This window comes from Malaclemys terrapin, chromosome 8 (genome assembly GCF_027887155.1).
Source record: "Malaclemys terrapin pileata isolate rMalTer1 chromosome 8, rMalTer1.hap1, whole genome shotgun sequence".
NCBI lineage: Eukaryota > Metazoa > Chordata > Testudines > Emydidae > Malaclemys > Malaclemys terrapin.
This window is the reverse complement of record NC_071512.1, coordinates 72,396,476-72,420,368: the sequence shown is the minus strand read 5'-3', so window position 1 is coordinate 72,420,368 and position 23,893 is coordinate 72,396,476. Positions and strand designations below refer to the sequence as shown.

At 42.9% G+C, this 23,893-nt stretch overlaps 1 protein-coding gene across 3 annotated transcripts in view; it reads right to left on the bottom strand.

The window, feature by feature from the left end:
* Nucleotides 1–20,169, bottom strand: part of CDC14A (cell division cycle 14A) — a 125,683-nt gene extending 105,514 nt beyond the window's left edge. The window contains exons 1-3 of one of the 3 annotated variants that reach the window (XM_054037281.1): nt 19,766–20,169; nt 19,097–19,187; nt 2,301–2,376 (exon numbers count right to left, since the gene is read on the bottom strand). In XM_054037281.1, the coding sequence (XP_053893256.1) occupies nt 2,301–2,376; nt 19,097–19,187; nt 19,766–19,871 (273 nt within the window). In that variant the 5' untranslated portion in view covers nt 19,872–20,169. The remainder of the gene's footprint in view (nt 1–2,300; nt 2,377–19,096; nt 19,188–19,765) is intronic. The other 2 variants (XM_054037283.1, XM_054037282.1) reach the window with 2 other exon arrangements.
* Between the last annotated feature and the right edge of the window lie 3,724 nt (nt 20,170–23,893).

The window sequence follows — 23,893 nt, the reverse complement described above, 5'->3', positions numbered from 1 at the left end:
GTTGCATAGTTAGGAAACTGTAAATTTGGAATTTAACTTCCGTGTGCTTGACTTATCAACTTTAATAATGTTCCTTTAACCTTTGTTTGTACTAATGTATTACAAAAACATAATAAATGGCCATTTTCACTAGAGGTTATTTTGCAAAGGGGTTATGAATAAGATATATTAACAAAAGTGTCTTGCAGAAGTTGGTTTCAATCAAGTACTTCTTTGAAACTTTATGCCAGGTATTTAAATTTTTCTACTAAGCCATGTTCCTATAAATTAGCTCTCCTATGAGGTTCTGTGACAGTTCACTCCCTAAGGATTGTACAAGAGTAGATCTCCGTCTGAACACCACGAAGTGTGGGACATTGTATTACCCGTAGAACATTTAAGGTCACTCGGAGGATGACCCAGCACATGCTGTTCGTTTTAAGAACAATTTTAATGCAGATTTGACAAAACTCAAAGAAGGTACCAATGTGAGTAAGGTCACTGAGAATTCAGAGTACCAGAATTATTTTTGTAGTAGTATCTTGTTCTAGAAGGAAAATTTTAATAGTTAAATGTTCAGCTAATGAAACAAAGTAATCTAACTCCACACATTTACTTAGGGGATAGTAATGTATTTCATGTTGCAGTAATATGTTCTATTATTCTATTAGCTTTAATCACTTTTTCACCATATTACATAGTCAGTGAAGAATTTGAAGGGAACAGTACAAGTTTATTAAACTTTATAAACATTAATTTGAGAATATTTCTGTACTTTGAAAAATGTTTTCTTGAAGTTAAAATTAGAACTGGTCAAAACTTGGAAAGTTCCAGTGGATGGGAAATTTTCCTATTTCAAACTTTGCTATGAACCTAAAATTCTGTAAAATTTTAGTTTTGGAAGCACTGATACATGGCATTTCCAAAACAAAACATAGGCCCTGGGATCCAGCAGCTGCTGGCTGAAATGGACATATTCTTGTCAGTTTCATATTGTCCATCTCTGAAAAACAGCAGTGAAAATTAACAGGAAGGTCTGTATCAGAGCTGTGGCTCTCTAGAAAGCCAAGCTAGGATTTCCAGAGCTTTGAAGACCCCATCTTAGCAACAGGGAGCCTGCAAACTCCAGGGTCCCCACTGGAGTCTGCATGGCAGGGATGCCCCACTGCTGCAGACCCTGGAAACCTCAACAACTTGCCAGGAAGTCAGGCAAGTTTCCTCATCAGAAGTTGGTTAACCCTGATATGTATCTGAACATTTTTGTTTAGACTAGTTAACATTTTCTGACAAAAGCCTGTTTTTGTCAGAAGATTCTCAACAAAGTTTAGTTATGATATTTACTTTTCATATAAGGCAACCCAATTTGTTAGGATTTGCACCAGGTGCAGAAAGCCACCTTTGTTTTCCTTGGGCATCTGGGGACAGGCTGGACTGAAGACTACATGACTGTATTATTACTGTTCTTAGAGGAGGTCAATACAGTCACATTTTATATGCATTTTTGAAAGGTGCCTTTTAATTCTGAATTGTATATTTTTATGTACTGCCTAGGATTCAGGACAGGCACTTTACAATTTAAATAAAAGTCATCACGGCATCCAAAGAAAACAGATAGATCCATGAGTCTTATGTAAGTTAATTCAAAGTCAAGGACCAAACTTAGAAAGCCCTGATGCAGGGGCAGAAGAAAAAAAAACAGGTACATGGATGTGTGGTTAGGAACAGCAACTGTGCCACCACATCAGAAAAAAGTGTTTTTGTATATGAATTTAACTGAACTTTTCTGTATTACTGTTACATTAATAAAGATGCATTGTTTCTTTAGAAACAATCTAAAGAAGTCCTAATTCTTCCATTGAAAAATATTCATTTAAATATGCATTTTCATCCTTCTTTTGTCATAGCATGGTAAGAATGTATCATGATCTTTCAGTCTAATATTATTTGTTCTAACATACCTATAGATTACAGGCAGATATACTGGCAATGAACTCAAGACATCAACACAACTCAAAAGGATTCTGGCTTTCATTCCTTTGCTTACTATTCCACTAACTTCCTTTGGCTTATATTACATTTCACCTTGACAAGAAAGAGGTGTACATGTCCTTTGTGGTTCAATTGCTGAACAAAAAGACTCAATTTTCAGTTCTTCATGGGGAGTACATTCATGGCAAGACAGCACAACTTCTGTGTCCAAAGCTCAAGGTTAACCATGTAAATGACACTTGTACAGCAATGCTATGTACTGCAATTTGTTAAAAACAATACAGTTTGAATATTTGGCACAGAAATCTAAATATAAAGGGTTAAAACTTTACCTTTAGCTTCTTATTTAGTTTGCAGCAGTATCTGTATATCATCGCCAAGTTTAAAGGTCCAAAATCTGCATAGAAACTGTGGAGTGAGGAAAGATGAAAAAATATATTTAGAGAAGAACTAAACTATTTCAATGAACATCTGCTTCCAGCTCTTTAAACTGCAAGCCAGTTAGTAATTTTGTTATGTTCCACTTGGGATCCAGTGTAATCATGGCAAAAAAGTTTTCAGTGCTATTGTAGCCATGTCAGTCTCAGGATATTAGAGAACAAGGTGTGTGAAGCAATATTTGACCAACGTCTGTTGGTGAGAGGAGAAGTTTTCAAGCTTACACAGAGCAAAAGAAGAGCTCTGTGTAAGCTTTAAAGCTTGTCTCTTTCACCAACAGAAGTTGCTCCCATAAAAGATATTACCTCACCCATTTTGTCTCTTCAGTATATACTGTACTGGGTAACTAAAAACATCTTTTATCCATTATTGGGGGCCTCTATATTTCAGTTGCTTAACACTTTCTATTATAAAATATTCTCAAAACTTCATTTTGATAAGTCCCAAGACCTCCATTGTTTGCAGCACACAAGCTCTCAGAGAAATCCTCTTTTTCCCATAAAATTCTGTTCAGTTTTTACTGAGATATTCACTGTTGAAAACAGCTACTTCCCTTCCCTCACCTTCATTCCTCAGGAAATTATGGCAGTCTGTCAAAACAACAACAGAATACAAAAACATTCTAAGACTGGGCCCATGCTGCCACTTAAGGAGCAACTGCTGTGGACACCACACCAAGAACTGCCAAAATAGCAGTGCAGGGTCACAGAAGAGCCAGGAAAGACTATCTGACTACCCTTCCAGACCCAGAACATGACACAAAGTGATTTTTCATCCTGTTGATAATAGCCCACTTTAACCAATTTGTCTCAACCCCCCACTGGGTAAGGTAATTTCCATCTTTTCATGTACTGCTATATATATATCTTCCTACTGTATTTTCTACTCCATGCATCTGATGAAGTGGGTTTTAGCCCACAAAAGCTTATGTCCAAATAAATATGTTAGTCTATAAGGTGCCACAAGTACTCCTTGTTGTTTTTAAAAGGCCTTCCCCTCACTCTGGTTGCACAACACAGGAAACAGGAGCTCCCCCAGCTCCTGAGCTGGGAAGAGAGAAGATATACCCAGGCCAGATGAGCCTCCCCTCCACCACCTCCCAGACCCAGCACATGGCCCCAGTAACCCATTCCAACCTCCTTAAGGGAAAACATCCTTCCTACTATCAGCTATTGTAGTTAGTGGTGTAGTTCAAGTGGACTCACTGTCCTACAGTGCTGAAGATTAATGATGTAGACACCCTCATGGTGGGAGGTTGTAACAGTTAAAAGTATAATTTCTCTTTTAGCTTTAAAAAACAACCAGTAGGAAATTATATTCATGAAAACCCTATGCTACGTTACAAGAACATTATCTAGGTTGCAAAGTCATATACTTGAAATTTAGGAAGTGTCAAATTTACAGTTGCCTGGGCAACCTTAATTCTGGCCTCCTTGCTTATCTATGTGCTGATGGGAGCTCTCTCTCTTCTCTAGAAGGGGGAGAAACGTGCCATTCTATTCATTATTAATTTCAGCATATTCCTCTGCTGACAACATTCCGAGAGAGGGAGAGAGAACAGAAAGAGATGGGTTTAAAGTTGGCTTTCCCACATGGAGGCAGAGGGAAGGGAAAGAAGAAGGGAGAAAGATCTAGTACAATGACACTAATTTGGTATATATGTTGGCCTGCTTTTTAAAAAATTGGGGGGTATAAAAGGGTCACTGGTCATCTTTTTCGCAAAGGTTCTTTTGAGACTTTGTTGCTTCATTTGACATTTTTGCTTCTTTTGTTTAAAAAGTTCCCCCTTACTAACGTATGGAAGTTTCTTTATTCCTAATCAGAAAAGGGGTGAGGGAGGAGTCTCAGGGACAAGGAAAGAAACTCTCCTCAACCCCCTATCCTCCCTCCCCGCAAAAACCCAACCACCTAGGATATTCCTTAGTGAAGTTCATGACAAACAAGTGCTTAGGGACTTCATGCTTTAGGACAATGACTCCCAAACTGTGGTCTACATACTAGTTGCTGGTAGCCCCTAGAAAACTGACCAATCAGTGTTAGCTCTCCTTATTTCCAGCCACTTCTACAGGTGTCAATTTCTCATTACAAATTGGACCTAGGTGCCTCTTTGTAAAAACATCTGGGAGCAAAGGAGTTTCCTACCTGCCTCTGATGCTTGAAAGCACGAAAGAAAACAGGAGCTACTCACTACAAGAACCAACCACTTACCAAGAGAGATGGGGGAGGGATCAGGGAGAGGAAGGGGTAGAAGAACCAGGCATTAGAAAAACATATGGATAGAGAAAGAGAAACAGGATGCAAGGGACAGAAGAACAGAAGTGGCCAATGTCATTAACATACTTAGAGCATTTAATACATTAAATAATTGTCTATTATCATAGAACCATAGAATATCAGGTTTGGAAGGGACCTCAAGAGGTCATCTAGTCCAACCCCCTGCTCAAAGCAGGACCAACTCCCAACTAAATCATCCCAGCCAGGGCTTTGTCAAGCCGGGCCTTAAAAACCTCCAAGAAAGGAGACTCCACCACCTCCCTAGGTAACTCATTCCAGTGCTTCACCACCCTCCTAGTGAAATAGTGTTTCCTAATATCCAACCTAGACCCCCCCCCCCACTGCAACTTGAGACCATTGCTCCTTGTTCTGTCATCTGCCACCACTGAGAACAGCCGAGCTCCATCCTCTTTGGAACCCCCCTTCAGGTAGTTGAAGGCTGCTATCAAATCCCCCCTCATTCTTCTCTTCTGGAGACTAAACAATCCCAGTTCCCTCCACCTCTCCTCATAAGTCATGTGCTCCAGACCCCTAATCATTTTTGTTGCCCTCCGCTGGACTCTTTCCAATTTTTCCACATCCTTCTTGTAGTGTGGGGCCCAAAACTGGACACAGTATTCCAGATGAGGCCTCACCAATGTCGAATAAAGGGGAACGATCACGTTCCTCGATCTGCTGGCAATGCCCCTACTTATACAGCCCAAAATGCCGTTAGCCTTCTTGGCAACAAGAGCACACTTGACTCATATCCAGCTTCTCGTCCACTGTGACCCCTAGGGTCCTTTTCTGCAGAACTGCTACCTAGCCATTCGGTCCCTAGTCTGTAGCAGTGCATGGGATTCTTCCGTCCTAAGTGCAGGACTCTGCACTTGTCCTTGTTGAACCTCATCAGGTTTTTTTGGCCCAATCCTCTAATTTGTCTAGGTCCCTCTGTATCCGATCCCTACCCTCTAGTGTATCTACCACGCCTCCTAGTTTAGTGTCATCTGCAAACTTGCTGAGAGTGTAGTCCACACCATCCTCCAGATCATTAATAAAGATATTAAACAAAACCGGCCCCAGGACCGACCCTTGGGGCACTCCACTTGAAACCGGCTGCCAACTAGACATGGAGCCATTGATCACTACCCGTTGAGCCCGACGATCTATCCACCTTACAGTCCATTCATCCAGCCCATACTTCTTTAACTTGGCGGCAAGAATACTGTGGGAGACTGTATCAAAAGCTTTGCTAAAGTCAAGGAATAACACATCCACTGCTTTCCCCTCATCCACAGAGCCAGTTATCTCATCATAGAAGGCAATTAGGTTAGTCAGGCACGACTTCCCCTTGGTGAATCCATGCTGACTGTTCCTGATCACTTTCCTCTCCTCTAAGTGTTTCATAATTGATTCCTTGAGGACCTGCTCCATGATTTTTCCAGGGACTGAGGTGAGGCTGACTGGCCTGTAGTTCCCCGGATCCTCCTTCCCTTTTTTAAAGATGGGCACTACATTAGCCTTTTTCCAGTCATCTGGGACCTCCCCCGATCGCCATGAATTTTCAAAAATAATGGCTAATGGCTCTGCAATCTCATCCGCCAACTCCTTTAGCACTCTCGGATGCAGCGCATCCGGCCCCATGGACTTGTGCACATCCAGTTTTTCTAAATAGTCCCGAACCACTTCTTTCTCCACATAGGGCTGGTCATCTCCTCCCCATATTGTGCTGCCCAGTGCAGCAGTCTGGGAGCTGACCTTGTTCGTGAAGACAGAGGCAAAAAAAGCATTGAATACATTAGCTTTTTCCACATCCTCGGTCAGTAGGTTGCCTCCCTCATTCAGTAAGGGGCCCACACTTTCCTTGACTTTCTTCTTGTTGCTAACATACCTGAAGAAACCCTTCTTGTTACTCTTAACATCTCTTGCTAGCTGCAACTCCAAGTGTGATTTGGCCTTCCTGATTTCACTCCTGCATGCCTGAGCAATAGTTTTATACTCCTCCCTAGTCATTTGTCCAATCTTCCACTTCTTGTAAGCTTCTTTTTTGCGTTTAAGATCAGCAAGGATTTCACTATTTAGCCAAGCTGGTCGCCTGCCATATTTACTATTCTTTCTACACACTGGGATGGTTTGTTCCTGCAACCGCAATAAGGATTCTTTAAAATAGAGCCAGCTCTCCTGGACCCCTTTGCCCTTCATGTTATTCTCCCAGGGGATCCTGCCCATCTGTTCCCTGAGGGAGTCAAAATCTGCTTTTCTCAAGTCCAGGGTCCGTATTCTGCTGCTTTCCTTTCTTCCTTGTGTCAGGATCCTGAACTCGACCATCTCATGGTCACTGCCTCCCAGGTTCCCATCCACTTTTGCTTTCCCTACTAATTCTTCCCTGTTTGTGAGCAGCAGGTCAAGAAAAGCTCTGCCCTTAGTTGGTTCCTCCAGCACTTGCACCAGGAAATTGTCCCCTACACTTTCCAAAAACTTCCTGGATTGTCTGTGCACCGCTGTATTGCTCTCCCAGCAAATATCAGGGTGATTAAAGTCTCCCATAAGAACCAGGGCCTGTGATCTAGCAACTTCTGCTAGTTGCCAGAAGAAAGCCTCATCCACCTATTACTTTTTCATAGTTATGTTAGGAAAACAGGGATTTTCCATCACATAGAAATTTTGAATCTTCAGTAACAAAGAAAAAAGTTGACAATGTCAGAAAAATTTTATTTGGAAATGTCACCATGTTCCTCATAAAAGCAGTAGCATAGGTGCCTAATATGTCCATTCTCTTCTATAGAAGAACCTCCCATGATGTACCATATAGTCTCCGTCTTGATGAGAGGAGGTGCTGCATCATGAGAGATGTAGGCTATGTCCACATTACCACTTATGTTGGCAAAACTTATGTCACTCAGGGGTGTGAATATTGTACACCTCCCCCCTGAGCGACATAGTTACACTGGCATAGGTGATAGTGTGCACAGCACTATGTTAACAGGAGAGCTCTCTCCTGTTTGCATAGAACAGCTACACGAGAGATCTTACAGCTGCACAGGTACAGCTGCACCGCTGTAGGTTCTCTAGAGTAGACATAGCCATAGTCCAGCTGAGAAGCCTGGCCACTGAGATCAGTGACTTGTGGCAACTGAACTAGAACTTGTCTAAGCTTACATTTTATAATGCTCTAAATTGCTGGCTCCGGGGGGGGGGGGGGGGGGTGTGTGAAAAAAATCACCCCCGGGAGCATAGCAAGTCTGAGCACTTTAAAGTGCTAGCGTAGACAGGCTCCGAGCACTGGGAGCACGGCTCGTGGAGGTGGATTACGGAGCGCTCTCTCCCAGCGCTCGTGTGCGACCACACTCACACTTCAAAGTGCTGCCGCGGGAGCGTTCCTGTGGCAGCGCTTTGAAGTTTCCAATGTAGACATACCCCTAGAATGCCCAAGCAGCAGTGGTGGCATATCCATATATGAATATTTTGAGTTTGAGGCATTCAGTTCTTCCAAGAAAAATATTTGGTCAAAACCCCAATTTTCCAACTGAAAAAAAAAAAAAAAGTTGAAAGTATATGACCAGGCTTGCTTTGCTATGTAAGTATGCTGTACTTTCTACAGTGATTTTATATTATAAGTGCAGGAGAGATAGTCCAAAAGACGGTCTGCATTAAGAGAACGCCCATACTATTAAATAAAATTTGGAGAACCCCAGACCTAGGGGAAATGGTAATGAGATTAAGAGCCTAAAATCACTGGTTTGAATCATCTTAGGTTGGCAGTGACAAAATACGTATTATCTGGTAGACTTTGTGAAATGAGCTAATGGTCTCCAAAATCAAAAGACCATCAACAACAACTTCACCCCTATTTATGGCACCTTATGGAAGCTGCCTCAGCAGGCAGGCCAAAAAGTTAAAACTTAGAGAATTCATTCTTTGGCTTCTTGACATGGTCCTTCCAAGTCAGAACTGAGGCACATTTTAAAATCATTGGGAGTAGGGGGATTTCCACATGCTGTAGTTATGTGGTATTTTAACAGAGGACTTGAGTCTTTAGTGTTATGAATCTGGCATCCTCTCGAACTCTAAAATCATTTTCTACAAGTGTAAAAATAGAATAATCAAATTATAATGTATTGAACAAGCACTTTCTAAAATCCACAGATGCCTTGGGATGCCAATTTTATTCCTTACAAGTCCTCAGTTCAGCCTGGATGCAGACACATTAACCTTCAGAAAGACACCCACAGACTTTGTTAAACAATCTGGTATCTAACACAATCCTGCTCTGAGAGAAGGATGGACTAGGTATTTATGTGAATATTAGTCTGTAAAATTATTGTGCCCTGCCATTCAGCTTCCCAAGTTCTCATGAATCCAATGACAATAACTGTAGCTCATCTGCAGGAAGGAGGGCACAATTTTATTCTTGTTTGGCAGACTAGTCTAAGCATCTTTTCTACGTGATATGCTGATAGTACAGTGGATGTGGAAATAATATTACCACGTCAGATTTGTGGTGACTGAATCCAAACATGTTGTTCACACAAGCCCAGACATCTGTGACCCAAGATTTCAAGATGTCCAAAAACAAAGAGTATGTCCCAGGCAATTCCCAACACTGCTGTGATGTTCAAGGGGGGCTGAAGCTACTGGATCTCCTGAATTCTTGATTCAGTGTTGTGCCATAGCTCATTATTAGCCCAGAACAATCCAGCTCTTCACTGTCCTCTGGAGGATATACACTAGAATCATGAGGTAACTTTATTCCCTCTCATGAAAGTCAGGGTTATTGTTAATTAGTGGGAATACCCAAGTTAAGCCACCGAGAAGCAAATCATTTGTGTCAGCAATTCTGATGTCCAGATATGTAAACAAACAAAATCAGAGATTAGTCGGAAAGTAGAAATGCTTGAGAGAATTAGCAGGGTCTTTATTCTCCTTCCCACTGAAAGCTTCCTCCTGTCCGACTATCAGAGTGGTTCAAAGCAAAGGTGTCCTGCTCTCTATTCATCACTAATTCTAAGTGACCAACTAGTATTTGTAAAATAAATGTTATATATAACAATCTTCTTCCACCTCCAATTTGCTAGAAAACTATGACCCTTCCTTCCATACAGGAATCTGGCCACAGCGATCCCCGTGCTCTCCATCTCCATGCTGGATTAGTGTAGATCACTATACTTAGGAGCGAATGGAATGCAACTCAAAGACTCTGGCCTACATAAATAGAACAGGCTACCACCTGGATATCACTCGGTGCTTCACTCCCTCAGCAAGTTTCCACTCTTCAGGACTTCAGTCCTGATCTTCAAAACCATCAATGAATCATGACCCAGCTGCATCAATGACTGAACTTCCATTAACGAACAATAGAGAAGCATTCCTGAGATAAGGTACCTCAGAAACCAGGACAAAACTTATGAGCAGGATATAAAGTTCTCATTCAAGAAGATTTAGTTATAGAAGAAGCTTTTTTTTTTTTTTTTTTTTTTTAAAATCAGACTAAAATCAGATTTTCAGAGCATGCTGGAACCCTCTCCTCTTTGGAAAAAAAAAGACCACCACCTTGAGGAAGTTTAAGTTCCTCAGTAAGTCTAAGCAGGAAGGCAGCATGGTGTACAGTGGTGAAAGCTGGAGCCTGAGAATCAGAAGACAAGAGTTCTATTTTTGATTGGTACTAATTTGCAGTGCAGTTTTTGGTGATTTGTTTATCCTTTAGTGATAAAAACAGATATGTACAGATGCCCCTTTGAGATGTTGAGGAGAGGCACAGTACAAGGGCAGAGAATTGTTAATTAGGTCAAAGTTCAGCACAAATGTTTTGAGGGGAGGGTTTTTGGTTTTTTTGCATCCCACTGGTTTCCAAGAAGGAGAGTGGCGGGGGGGGGGGGAGGAAGTATTCTCATACACATGATTTACGGTCTCTTGCTTGTACTCCATGTTAGCCTTCTAAAATGGCTTTTCTTGTATTCTATTGCCTGACAAGATTGGTCAACTGATGTTCAATTTAACATGATCACATGCTGTTGAATGAACAAAACTCACTGTTTTATGTGGGAAGTGGTAGCTCTTGTGTGGTGTGACAAGGGTAGTCACAATTTTCATTATTGGTCCTACTGCCACTGAATCAGGGAGCATTCAGGGCTTTCTGCACAGCTACAATTATTGGTCCGCACAGGTAAGTAAAGAGACCTTTAACTTTGTGAAGTAAGTGAAAATTTACCATTGCTTCTTTGAAAGTATGAAGGCAGTGAAGAAGACATTTCATACCAATACAGCCCTAGACAGTACTAATTTAACTTTATTACACAGTAAACATTCGAGATACTGGCTTTACTACTTCCTAACCTCAAAAACAAGGGATATATATTCTCTGAATTAAGCTTGCTTGATCCACGGCAATATATCACAGTTTGAGGAAGTTAACCTAGATCCTCTTGCTCATATGAAGTATATGCTGTACAAAATGTTCCACTGTCACATATAATTACTTCTGCGGCTGTTCACAAAGTGTCTCTGGTGGCATAGTATCTGTGAGATCTTGATAATAAAATATAATTACCAACCAGAATAAATGGTTGATTAAAGGCTCTATAATTTCAGAAGACTGAAGGATCCTTATGCTTCATTACAGCAGTACTGAAATAAAATTTGATAAAAGTACCCAAAATTGAAACATGTCCAACAAGCTCTCTAGTTTGTCAATATAATAAGTCAAAGCCTATGGTACGTTAATCAGTCAAGTGTAGGATGCCCAACCCAGATCTGTTTGCTGAAAAACAAAGAACAAGAGCCACTATTCATCTTGAAGAAAGCTATTTATCAGGGCCTGACTCATTAACTATTAGTCTATCCAAAACAGGTCATGTCTGTGTGCCAAATGATCATCTGTGAGCTGGGTTATTTCTCAGCAGCTCTACATCCTTGAAGGCATCAAAAATGGTATACCTTTTACAGATGAAAACATGTACCTCTTGAAGAGAGACCCCCATAATCTTAAGACCAGAAAGTTTCACTCATAATATTCACTAGATCAGAATCAATTTTACCTAATGTAGTCACAACTGGATAATTCCATTCAGCTTTTTTCCTTTTCATTTGATGATATAAGGTTGGCAAGAGAAAGGAAGTGGTTTTAATACAAGCTCTCATTTTTACACCAGGGCATGATAGATTCTCAAGTTAACACAACATATTTAACCAGAACAGTTGTCATTACAGTAGTGAAATTCAAGATAGTTTTCATTTGAGATGGGCTTAAATAGCTTTTAAAAGCATTTCATTTGATAAAGTATTGAGACATTTGATTTGAATGTATGAGCAAGAGTACTGAGCATGCACTTCTGACTCAGTTTCATTCCCAACTTTAAATTATCATAATTTAGTCATGCTTTGCATCTACTTTGGACTATGAAAAATAGCTACAGTATATAAGATTTGTTATTCTTAATGATAGGAGTGACCAGTACTGGAGACCAAACACCTCAAAAGCCACATAGGAATTTTGGGGCCCCCATCTCTATTTATAAATGGAATGTCTAACAGCAAATATTTTTTTCGCCACACTCTTCAAGGGTACATTTTGAAGAACAAAGAGCTGTGGTAGGGGACAGATCTTAAATACTGGGATTGATCAAAGGATGTGTTTCTGATAAGATTGTCAGCCTAATAGTTCTGCCTAAGTGTCTGGAGTTACTAGTTAGGAAATATATGCTGCTTCAATGAATGCACATTGACGGGCCTCTGAGAAAGAGCTCAGAATTTCTACAACCCTATTGAACACACCTTACGAGTTTTGGGTTCGTATAGTGGTACCACCATAAAAGGCAGGCTGTATTTTCTTCTGTATACGAGAGTGTCTTACCAGTTACTAGGAGGATGCAACTGATGAAATTATCAATGTATGATTACTCACATATCCCACAGTGGTTCGGGACATTCTTTTTATACCTATAAAATCCCATAAACAGTTTGGGTCCAGGATCGATACCTCAAAGATCCTCTCCCCTTTTGCAATAAGCCTCTGTTGATTTCAAATGCTAACAATTTTAAACAAAAAGGGCCTTTGTAGCAAGGCATTCTGAATGAGACAAACAATTTTTACTCCTAGGGGAATTCTGCACCACTGCGCATATGCAGAATTCACGCGCTGCGCAGAATTCCCCTCCCCCACAGAAAATACATTATGCCAGAAAGGTGCTGCAGTTACTCCTTTCACCCACCAGGGGCTGCTGTGGTGTCAGACCAGAGAGCAGTCGCTCTGGGAGTGACACCAATTGTGGATAGAGAAGAGAGAATCTGCCTTCCTCACAGTGCCCTGCCCATGGAGCCAGGCCGAGATGCACAGGATATGGGGGAACGGACAGCATGGGGTTCCTGGGTGGGGAGGTGTCACAGACTGGGGTTCAGAAGGGCAAGTGCACGGGGACAGCTTGGGGCAGGGTCTGAATAGGAGAGGGGGTGCAGGGACACATGGGAAAAGGGACAGATGTGCCTGACTGAATGAGAGGGACTCAGTTCAGCCGGAGTCTGCATGATGGAGGCTTCCTAACAATCCCACCCCACCCCAAACAAACCCTGTTCCATACTTCTGCCACCCACACAATCCTTCAAGTTCACACCCAGGCTCCTTTCCAGTAATTACTTCCCTCTCCCTCAGCTCCTCCATTACCTCCGACTCCCCCAGGCCTTTGTACTGCTTCTGAAGGGGTGCAGGATATATGTTTCTGTATTGTAGTTTAAATGAATTATTACTTGGAGTTCTATATTAATATACCTAGTAATGAATCTATTTGTCAAAAAACATTTCCTGGATCTTTTCTGTTGTCTGTGTTGTTACAGACATAGTTGCTGACAGGTATTTTAAATAAATTACCAAAATAATTGAAACTGATGTGATTACACTGTTATGTGACAAAAAATATGCAGTTACAAAATTATTTAAATTACAGTAAGACCTAGAGGTCCCAACTGAGATTGGGGTGTCATTGTGCTAGGCACTGTACAAACATGTAGTAAGTCAGTTATTGCTACAGACAGCTTACAGTCTAAACAGACAGAAGAGGCATTATTAGAAGGCAGATGGTCTCTAGCTGATATGACACCCAACCAGCATTCAGGAGACATATTCTATTCCCAGTTTTGCTACAACCTGCTACGTTCAGAGAAATACATTAATAAAACATGTGGTGTGTACTGTTGCTAGGCCACCATATGCTTCCCTCTGGATGATCCAAGTTTCATAGGGGAAAAAGTACTTTTGAAGCCATCAATATCCCATATACAGTATAAAATTTGTGTGACGGGTAACAAATGTTAAGGCAAAAGTTTGCATTAGCCAGTTGAAGGGAGGTATATATTGCTGCACAAGATTACTTAAAATCTGTATGCCAGCTGATAATTGTCACCTAGTTTATAAATACCTAGTTAACCCCTTTCCTGGAAAAAAAAGTTTTTGTTTGTTTGTTTGTTTTTTTAAATTGTCATTCTGTGCACAAAGAAACAAAAAGGTCTTTAGATACAAGCCCTAAAATACAAGGACAATTTTACAATCCTTCCTCGCTTTGATGCAAAAGGTAGGCAGATTACCAGGACATTTCAGGCATGTAACTACTGATAGGAATGAAGGGATACACTATTTGGACTTCAGAGTTTTATAGTTTTTTCTTTAGAAGAATGTTTAGAATTAAAAATGTCCAATCAAAGTCATCTTGCATATAAAGGGAGTCAATTTATATTTTTAAATGTTGGGTCAAATTCTGCTCACCATTAAACTGATACAAAACCACAGAAGTTAACATCTTGTCACCAGCCCAGACATTTAGATATGAAGCACCTAACCTGGGGAATCTCAATTGTGGGGCGCAACAGGGGAAGAGAGGCGGTTTGAGGTAACTAAGACCCAAGACATAAAAAGTGTCTTAGGAGAAATTAACTTTTGGATGTAATTCAAAGGTCTGGGTTTAACTGGAAGCTAATGAAGATCATGAAACACAGGTATCATGTGCGAGCTCAAGAAATGCTACCAAGGTCTAGTCTATGTTTGAAAAGGTTTGTTGGTATAACTATAGAAGAAATCTGGTAGTCTTAAACCCTTATACCAGCAAAAGAATGCTTTTTCCAGTATAGCTTACACTGGTTCAGTGATTGAAATACATTATACCAGCAAAAGCACTTTAATGCCAATATAACTTCATCTACCTTAGGACTTTTGCTGGGGGAAAAAGTCACACAACCAAGACTGCTGTATGAGCAAAAGCTTCTAACACAGACCTAGTGTAAATAATCTGGCCAGTGCATTGTGCATGAGGTGAAACTTCCAAGTGGTTTGCTGGTCTCCTCAAGCAGACCATATTGCAGAGATTGAATATGGACAAAGACAACTGTAGCAAGATCCGTATCCACAAGATGTCACAGGCTTTTTCACCAAATAAGTACAGCCTAGAGGGCTTTAACTGCTACTTTAGTAAAGTAGTGTTACCCTTAGATACTTTACTAAAATTAGCTGGGTATCTCCCAGCTGCAAACCCTTCTAACAAGAGGGCAAATCTTCTCTTCAGAAGGGAAACCAATCTCACTATTATTGCCAGATGTTTCCCCTACCCTAAAAACCATTACCTGTGTCTTGCCAGGTTTTTTCAGCCATTTTGCCCTAATCCAGATACATACTGTCCCATCCAAAAGGCAATAAAAAAACCAAACAGCTTAATGTTATCTGTGTATGATTAACACTGAAGGTCAAAACAGTATCTGCCCAGCTGATTTACATATATTTAACTATAAGGGAGATGAGAGCACCATAATGCTCAATATCATCCTTTGTATCCTCTCAGAATACAGCCATTCACAATCAATTTCATCTAGCCGTCATACACTGCACACACATCACAATTATCTTGTGATCAGCAATATCAAAAGACACCTGACAGAAATAAGGATTAGCATAAACACTTGATCCAGGTCAATAACCATAAGGAGAATGGATAATGAGACCAGTACAATTTCTGCACCATATCTAGGCTTAAACCAAAATTGAAGAAAAAAATCTGGAGATTGAGTACTGCAAGCACTGAACAAGCTGTTAATTCAAGCCCTAGACTGCACAACAATTAGCAAGATTTTGTCAAGAGCAGACTTCTTGAATCGCGGCCTAACCGTTTTTTGTTTAAGATAGGACAGCACCAGTAACAGACCCAGAACCCTGCTGCATGATTTAGTCAGCCATGGGCATGTATCTTAGGCCAGGGTCTACACCCGGGGTCAGCAACCTTTCAGAAGTGGTGTGCCGAGTCTTCATTTATTCACTCTAATTTAAGGTTTTGCGTGCCAGTAATACATTTTAACATTTTTAGAAGGTCTCTTTCTATAAATCTATAATATGACACTAAACTATTGTTGTATATAAAGTAAATAAGGTTTTAAAAATGTTTAAGAAGCTTCATTTAAAATTAAATTAAAATGCAGAGCCCCCCCGGATCGGTGGCCAGGACCCAGGCAGTGTGAGTGCCACTGAAAAAAATCAGCTTGCATGCTGCCTTTGGCACGTGTGCCATAGGTTGCCTACCCCAATATACACTATAATCATACATCAGTATAACTATGTTGCTCAGGGGTGTGAAAAATCCATCCCTGAGGGATGCAGTTATACCGACCTAACTCCGGTGTAGACAGTCTTATGTCAATGGGAGGGGCTTCTCCCATCAATATAGCTACTGCCTCTCAGAGGTGGATTAACTACACTGATGAGAAAAGCTCTCCCATTGGTGTAGCAGTATCTTCACTGAAGTACTACAGTGGCGCAGCTGCACGAGTGCAGCTGTGTCGCTGCAGCGTTTTAAGCGTAGACGTGCACAAAGGCTCGGTCCACACTACCCGCCCGATTCAGCGGGTAATCGATCTCCTGGGATTGATTTATCGCATCTCATCTGGACGCGATAAATCGATCCCAGAAGCGCTCCCCCGTCGACTGCGGAACTCCTGCTCACCAAGAGGAGGAAGCGCTGTCGACGGAGGAGCTTGCCTGCGCCGTGTGGACCCACAGTAAGTAAACTTAGTTCAATCTAGGAAACGTCGACTTCAGCTATGCTACTCTCGTAGCTGAAGTTGCGTTTCCTAGATCGATCCTCCGCCCCAGTGTGGACCAGCCCTGAGTTTCAATCACGGTATGAAGTTCTTCAAGAATCCTCAGAGCCTCAGCAAGGTTAAACCTGCCTGAATATGAAATTTTTTATCATCACGTTTGTCCCTCTTGACACAGAATCACACCCACAAAAGCAAACAAGCTACAAACAGGTAAAAAAGCAGCAAGAATTATTTTTAACCGAGCAGAAAATACAGATTCATCAGGCTATCAGTAACCCAAAACAGTTTCACTGAGGGTGATATACCGAATACAAACAAATACTCCATCAGAGCCATAGCAGCAGATAAACAACTTTCTCTCACTTCCCCCAACAGAGTAATTTATACATATTACATCTTTATATGGCTGCACTGTATTAAGTGAACCTTTGCATGTAAAAAGGATAAAACCAAACTCTTTAGGGTCAGACAGTTAAATTTTGCTAAATATATTTGTGTACTGAATGCCCCAAATAACTAGATTGAGAGCAAATGAGCACATGAAGTTTAAACCTATTCTCCTTAAGTTTCAGGTCCCTATTCTTCATGCCTCTCTCCTTAGCCCTAATATCATGATGCCGCATTTGTGTACTACTGCCATAACTCTGAATGCCCATTCTATAATAACTAAGCTACAAACGGAGCATACCTATTTCAAGATATAATCTCAGGTTTCAGAGTAGCAGCCGTGTTAGTCTGTATCCGCAAAAAGAACAGGAGTACTTGTGGCACCTTAGAGACTAACAAATTTATTAGAGCATAAGCTTTCGTGGACTACAGCCCACTTCTTCGAATGCATATAGAATGGAACATATATTGAGGAGATATATATACACACATACAGAGAGCGTAAACAGGTGGGAGTTGTCTTACCAACTCTGAGAGGCCAATTAATTAAGAGGAAAAAAAAACTTTTGAAGTGATAATCAAGCTAGCCCAGTACAGACAGTTTGATAAGAAGTGTGAGAATACTTACAAGGGGAGATAGATTCAATTTTGGGAATGGCTGAGCCATTCCCAGACTCCAAAGAGAGACTGCTGAGCTAGAATTGATATGCAAACTAGACACAATCAACTCCGGTTTGAATAAGGACTGGGAATGGCTGAGCCATTACAAACATTGAATCTATCTCCCCTTGTAAGTATTCTCACACTTCTTATCAAACTGTCTGTACTGGGCTAGCTTGATTATCACTTCAAAAGTTTTTTTTTCCTCTTAATTAATTGGCCTCTCAGAGTTGGTAAGACAACTCCCACCTGTTTATGCTCTCTGTATGTGTGTATATATATCTCCTCAATATATGTTCCATTCTATATGCATCCGAAGAAGTGGGCTGTAGTCCACGAAAGCTTATGCTCTAATAAATTTGTTAGTCTCTAAGGTGCCACAAGTACTCCTGTTCTTTTTTTGAAGATATAATCTGGTTCTCTTGAGTTTTGAAATAGTATTTTGTATCCTATAGTCTGAGGCACAGCCTCACTTTGTTGCATGAAGTTATAAGCATAATTCCCTTTACTTTGAGTTCAGATCATACAAATAAAATAGGTAACATGATAACAGAGCAATAATAATGTTATTGAGAAGGGCCAGTGTCAACACACACACACACACACACACACCCAAAAGTGCTTTTGCTTCCAACATCTATGAATAGTTTTCTTTAACCGCTATTTTTCAGCTTGTTTATTTTGTTCAGATGACACCACTGTGTACAGTCAATTTCACTGCTGACCCTGAATTGTCAGTTTCCCTTGCATGTGTTGGTCTTTCATCCCACAGGAAAGAAAAACATTTTTAAATATAACATCCTTATTTATGAAAATAAATAAAACTATCAGTAAAAGCTACCCCTTATTTTTTCCTAATCGGACTAGATTTCAAGCTTCAGATGTCGATGTAAGAGCCCATCTAAGCTTCACTATCTTTAAATTGTAAAAAAAAATAAAAAAATAAAAAAAAAATCCAAAGTATAATCACTTTGTATTTTTCTGCATATAGAAAATATAAGGAGTTAATTACTAACAAAACAGAGAAGCCACTGTTATTTCACCTGACTTCCCCCTACACAGACTTCTATTTAAGAAGTTATCTAATAAGATTTAATTACTCTTAAGAGAGCCTCACTTTATAAATAAGTCCTGAGCAGCATGTCCATCCCATCCACCCCTGGGTCAACTACAAGTTAAGTAATTTCACAGCAGTCTTGTTATTCTTTAAGGGAAGAATGGTTGGTTCATTACAGAGGACTGAAATGCATCAATTAACAAGATAGTTAAGCAATTAGCAAGAGCCTTACAGGACAATGGTAGTAAGAAACTAAAAGTCACTTACTTTTCATAGACCAGCTCCTCATCAGTACAGAAATAGTGGGTATTTACTGTGCTTTTGGGTTTATTCCGTAAAGTAGCAAAATATAATCGATCTGAAACAAAGTTGAAGGCAACTGACGAAGGCTATACGATTGTTGTGGTTCCCTTTCTTTAACTCCCCGCCAACCCGTCCCTATTATCCCCCAGGCCAGCACGGTCAGCTCAATGTTAGGGGGTAAAAGAGCGATCTCCGCCCGCCCGCCCTCTAATCCTCGGCCTCCGAGCGGGCGGGGCATCGCTACATTTCTCCTGCGTAGAAGGGAGAAGAGAAAGTCGGGCTGGCCGCGCTTAGCCGCACACGGCTGTCCCCCAGGAGAGGGCTGGGCGGGACGGGATCGCTACAGGGTGGCTTTTACCCAGCGCAGAGCCCGGGGCGACAGGTGCCGGCTGTTTCCTCACCCGAACGGAGAAGGAAGGAACCGGCTTAGACACGACCAGCCCCAGCCCAGGGGAGCTGGGTCCATGAGCCCTGGGGACAGGGGTAGAACGGCGAGGACCACGGAACTACAGGGATGGGAAGGAGAGGGAAGGGGCGAGGGCAGCCAGGGTCCCGGGGGAAGGGGCCACGGCCGCCAGGATAACCAGGCAGGGTCCCGGGGCCGTGGGCAGTCGGGCTTCTTGTGTCCCTCACCTTTCAGGAACTCTGAAGCTCCCACCAGCAACTCGGAGGCGGACGGAGCCGGCTCCATCTTAAAGAGAGCGCGGAGCGGCGAGGCGCGGGGCAGCTCTGAACTCATGGGACCCCGGGGCGGCTCCGGCGGGACCTGCGCGGGCTCAGCAGACAGGGAGCCCCCAGGACATACCGAGAGGAGCCGCCTGCCTGCGGCCGCGCTGCCCAGAGTGCCGTCGTCCCCACCGCCCGCATGGGAGTGAGAACGGGGACAGGGGGAGCTGCCAGCTCCAGCACAGAGCTGGCGGGCGCCGAAGGGGACTTCGGATCTTCCCCGCCCTCCGGCAAGGCAACACCCCCGCCGCTTAAAGGGGCAGCGCCTGGTTACCAGGCACCGACCAGCGCGCTAGCAACCCCGTTACCAAGGCTTTATTACACCGGACCTAGCGCCGGGGGAGGGAGCAGAGACCGGTGCCCCACCCCGCCTCCGCTCCTCCCTCAGAGCCCCCCCCCCAGGGCTGCTCCGCCCGCTGCCTTAGAGCCTGCAAGCGGATCCTCTTCGCCGCCCCTTCGGAGACTCCTTACAACCTGCTCACTCCGCCCACAGCCTCCCTCCCTCTCCCCGCCCCTTCGAAGACGCCTTACACCCAGCCAGCCCCGCCCCGCCCCTTCAGCCCCCCGGCAGCCCTCCTCGCAGGGTGATGCCAGGGAGCCCCCAAGCTCTGCACTAGCATCGTGGAGAGCAGAGCCGAGGGCGGCCTGGGAAGCTGCTGGGGCTCCAGCGCTGCGGGGTGGAAGTGCCTCGGTTACAGTGGTGAGCGCTCCTCCCGGGGAGCCGGGCACCTGCCGCTACTGAGTCTGGCGGGCGGGGCGTCGGTCTCCTCAGCGCCATCTACTGGACAGAGCCCTCAGTCTGACAGACAGCGCGGTCAACCAATTAAGAGCGGCCTCCCGCGTTCGTAGCCAGTGGCAGGGAACGGTTGTGAGGCCGCCGCCTCCAGAACGCGCACCTCGGTTGGGTGGTTGAGCGGGCTGGGCTCGGCCCCAGCTGCGTGCGGCGGGGCAGCGAAAGGCTGGCTGGGAAATAAGGGTGAAAACTTCCCCGGGCACCTTTGAAGTCTCCAGGTGGACGCGCCACGGCTCAGCCCGGCCTCGGGGATACGTACATCCGCGGCAGGCTCTTCCCGGGCGCCCCTTCATCCCCGCCGTTGAGTTCGTTTCCCCACAGTCCTGTCTGGGAGGAGAATGCGGGGGCGGGGGCTCTCCACAGGCAGGGATAGCCTCGGGGGCTAGGATAGGGGACCCGGCCTTCGGGCTCAGGGCGTCTCCCTGCCCCAGCCCTGCTGGGCTCCGCTCCCTCCTATGGAAGTAGCTCCAGGGCAGTGGTTACAGCCCCTCGCCTTTGGCGCAGGTAGAGTGTTTCCCTAGGAACTGCTGTAGCGATGAACGCTGGCGAGTAACTGGCTAGAAAACTTGGGAAGCTAGAGTCAGTCTGAGCAGAACTGGGCCTCACAGCTTCATTACACCTGAACTACTGTACAGTATCGTAGTGCTAGCTTCCTCACCCTGCATTATAAAACAAATTCCCAGTGCATTGGGCTAAGCCTCAGACACTCTAAGCCCATTTTTCTGGTGCCTCTAAGAAGTTATCCGGTGATGTAATATTTACTAGAGGTTGCTATTGTTAAGACTGTGGAACTAGCTGGCGTATGGGGAAAGCATTCATAATTTGTTTATTCCTGGTAACACTGAGAGACCGACACTTCGTTAATTCAGAAAAGATTTTTCTTCATAAGTAGCAGTAGGTCAGCAGAAGTGAAATAGAGTTGGATACCCTTATTTTGCTCTGTCTGGCAGAAGCAGTAGTAGCGTATGCCCAGAATAAGTGGGGGTGGGGGCTCCCGATAACTCTTATTCCCCCCCCCCAGAGTGATCATAATTTCAAATATAGCTGTACCTTACCTCCCCCACCAAGTTACAGATTGATTCCATTCCCTTGCCAGCGCAAATATGGGCAGATCACATTACCTAGTCTCTCTCTCAGGCACACCACTATGCCTCAGTTTCCTCCCCAATCATATATCTGGGCTACTCACACACTGCATGGCTAAAGTTCCAAAACAGGATGTCCCTTTCTGGGGTCTGTTTAGTAATGTCCTGGTTCTATTCGAATACTTGAACAGGAAGCTCCCTGTCATCCACCTTGTCCTTAAAGGCTTCACCTCCTTTAATTAGGTTTTCTTTGTAGTCCTTCTTCCCTCATATCAGGATCCACAACAGTTTTCCTCACCCTTGGCTGTAGGGGTTCACTCCAGCCCTTCCACCACCTTCTGTGTATAGTCTTTTCACTCCTCCTAGCTGCAGACATCTGGCGTAGTTCCAAGTGGTCTCTGACCAACTTGCTGGCCATAACCCTAATCATGCTCCTTTCCCAAATCCTTACCAGGGGAGGATAAACAGCTACAGCTGTTGCTTCACTGGCAGATCTGAGGCAATTCTCTTGTTCCAGGTCTTTTTCAGACTTACCCATAAGACATACCTCTCCTCCTATCAGGCCTTGTTCTCAGCTTCATCATCTGATTAGACACACAACTTGTCTGAAGACCAACGCTGCCACAGTCCTGATGTCGTAAAGGGGCTGAGGCCATGCCTGCCTTAAAAGGCCACCATGCTCAGTGCACCAGCCCAACCCCTTGTCATTTTAGAACTTCCCATTCCCCTTCAACTTCCACTCTTTCCAGTTCAATCCCCACCAGCTCAGCAATACCACTCCTTACATGTGCATACATCCAGCTATTTTATTTTCATGAAGGATTTGTGAAGAAAGCAAAACAGTTTGGTTCTGTGGACCTCTTTCTGCAACCTTTTATTAACTTGGAATAGTAATAGCTTAGGCCCACTTAATCCTGTTTTAACTGGGACTTACATAGTGTACACACCTTGTGCTAGCCCTTTGCACAGGGATCTGTTACACTACTGACTTAAAAAGGGACTACATGCACAAGTATATACTTTTCAGCATGAGTAAAAGTTGCCAAAGTGGGTTACTTCCCCACAAACCCTGTGCTTTGGGAGTAAGCTGTTGAAAAACTTGAGATGGCAAGAACTCATGTAAATAAAACTCCCTACCTCCCATGTTGTACCCCTCCTGATTTTCATAATTTGTTCATCCATTGACTAGGCCAGTCCTAGTGTTGGAAACTTCAAACAGATTTGAAGATGGGATGGGTAGGCCTTGTACGGACTGGTTTCCTTTAAAAAAAAATAAAAATCTTGAGGAAAATTATAGGGTAGGGCCAGTGGCAGATTAATGATTTTAGTCTGTATAGCGCGATTTCGGTTATAGCACGGGACCGCGCATGGATGCAAAACGCCACGGGGTCTGGTGTATATCAAATATTTATTTTATGTAGATCCAGTGAAAGAAATAAAAGTATTTGAGTAGTAAGTAATTACATTTGTTTATGCCTACACCTTTGAGCGGCAAACTTATTAATTAATTCTGTATAATCCAGAGAAGTTGTTAGATCCTTTTCAATTGTTAGGGGAGAAAGGGAGTTTAATTTTTCTTCACTCAGATTAGCCCTCAAATAGTTTTTCACTCTTTTTAATGCCAAAAATGATCGTTCCGCTGAACAGTTTGTAGCAGGTGTGCAAACGAACATTCGGAAGGCAATATCAAGATTTGGATATACTGAATGAATGTTTCGATTTCAAGAAGGCTGCAATATCTTATAATTGACTTCTTTTCATTTTCAGGAATTTCGACACCTTCCAAATACGATCAAAAATGAAAGTGAAAACTCATTCACGAATGATTCGTCTAAATCTCCTTGGTAGCATAGCTGTAATTTTTTAGCATGAACTGTTATATCTGCTATTGAAGTATTGGTAATGTTAGAGAGAAATTGAAATCTGCCATACATTTCTTGATATGCATTACTTCAGCGTTTCAATTCGGAACATACAAGGTCTAGTATTGTTAAAAAGATATCTACTTTAAATTATCTCTACCACACATTTCCACTTCAACTTCGCGTGTCTCCTCAGCTTGCAGTTTACGATTTCTTTTTCGCTTAGTGTCGAATTCATGGTCTTCAATTTCCGATTTTTCTTTGGCTTTCTTTTCATACATATCAAACAAATCCC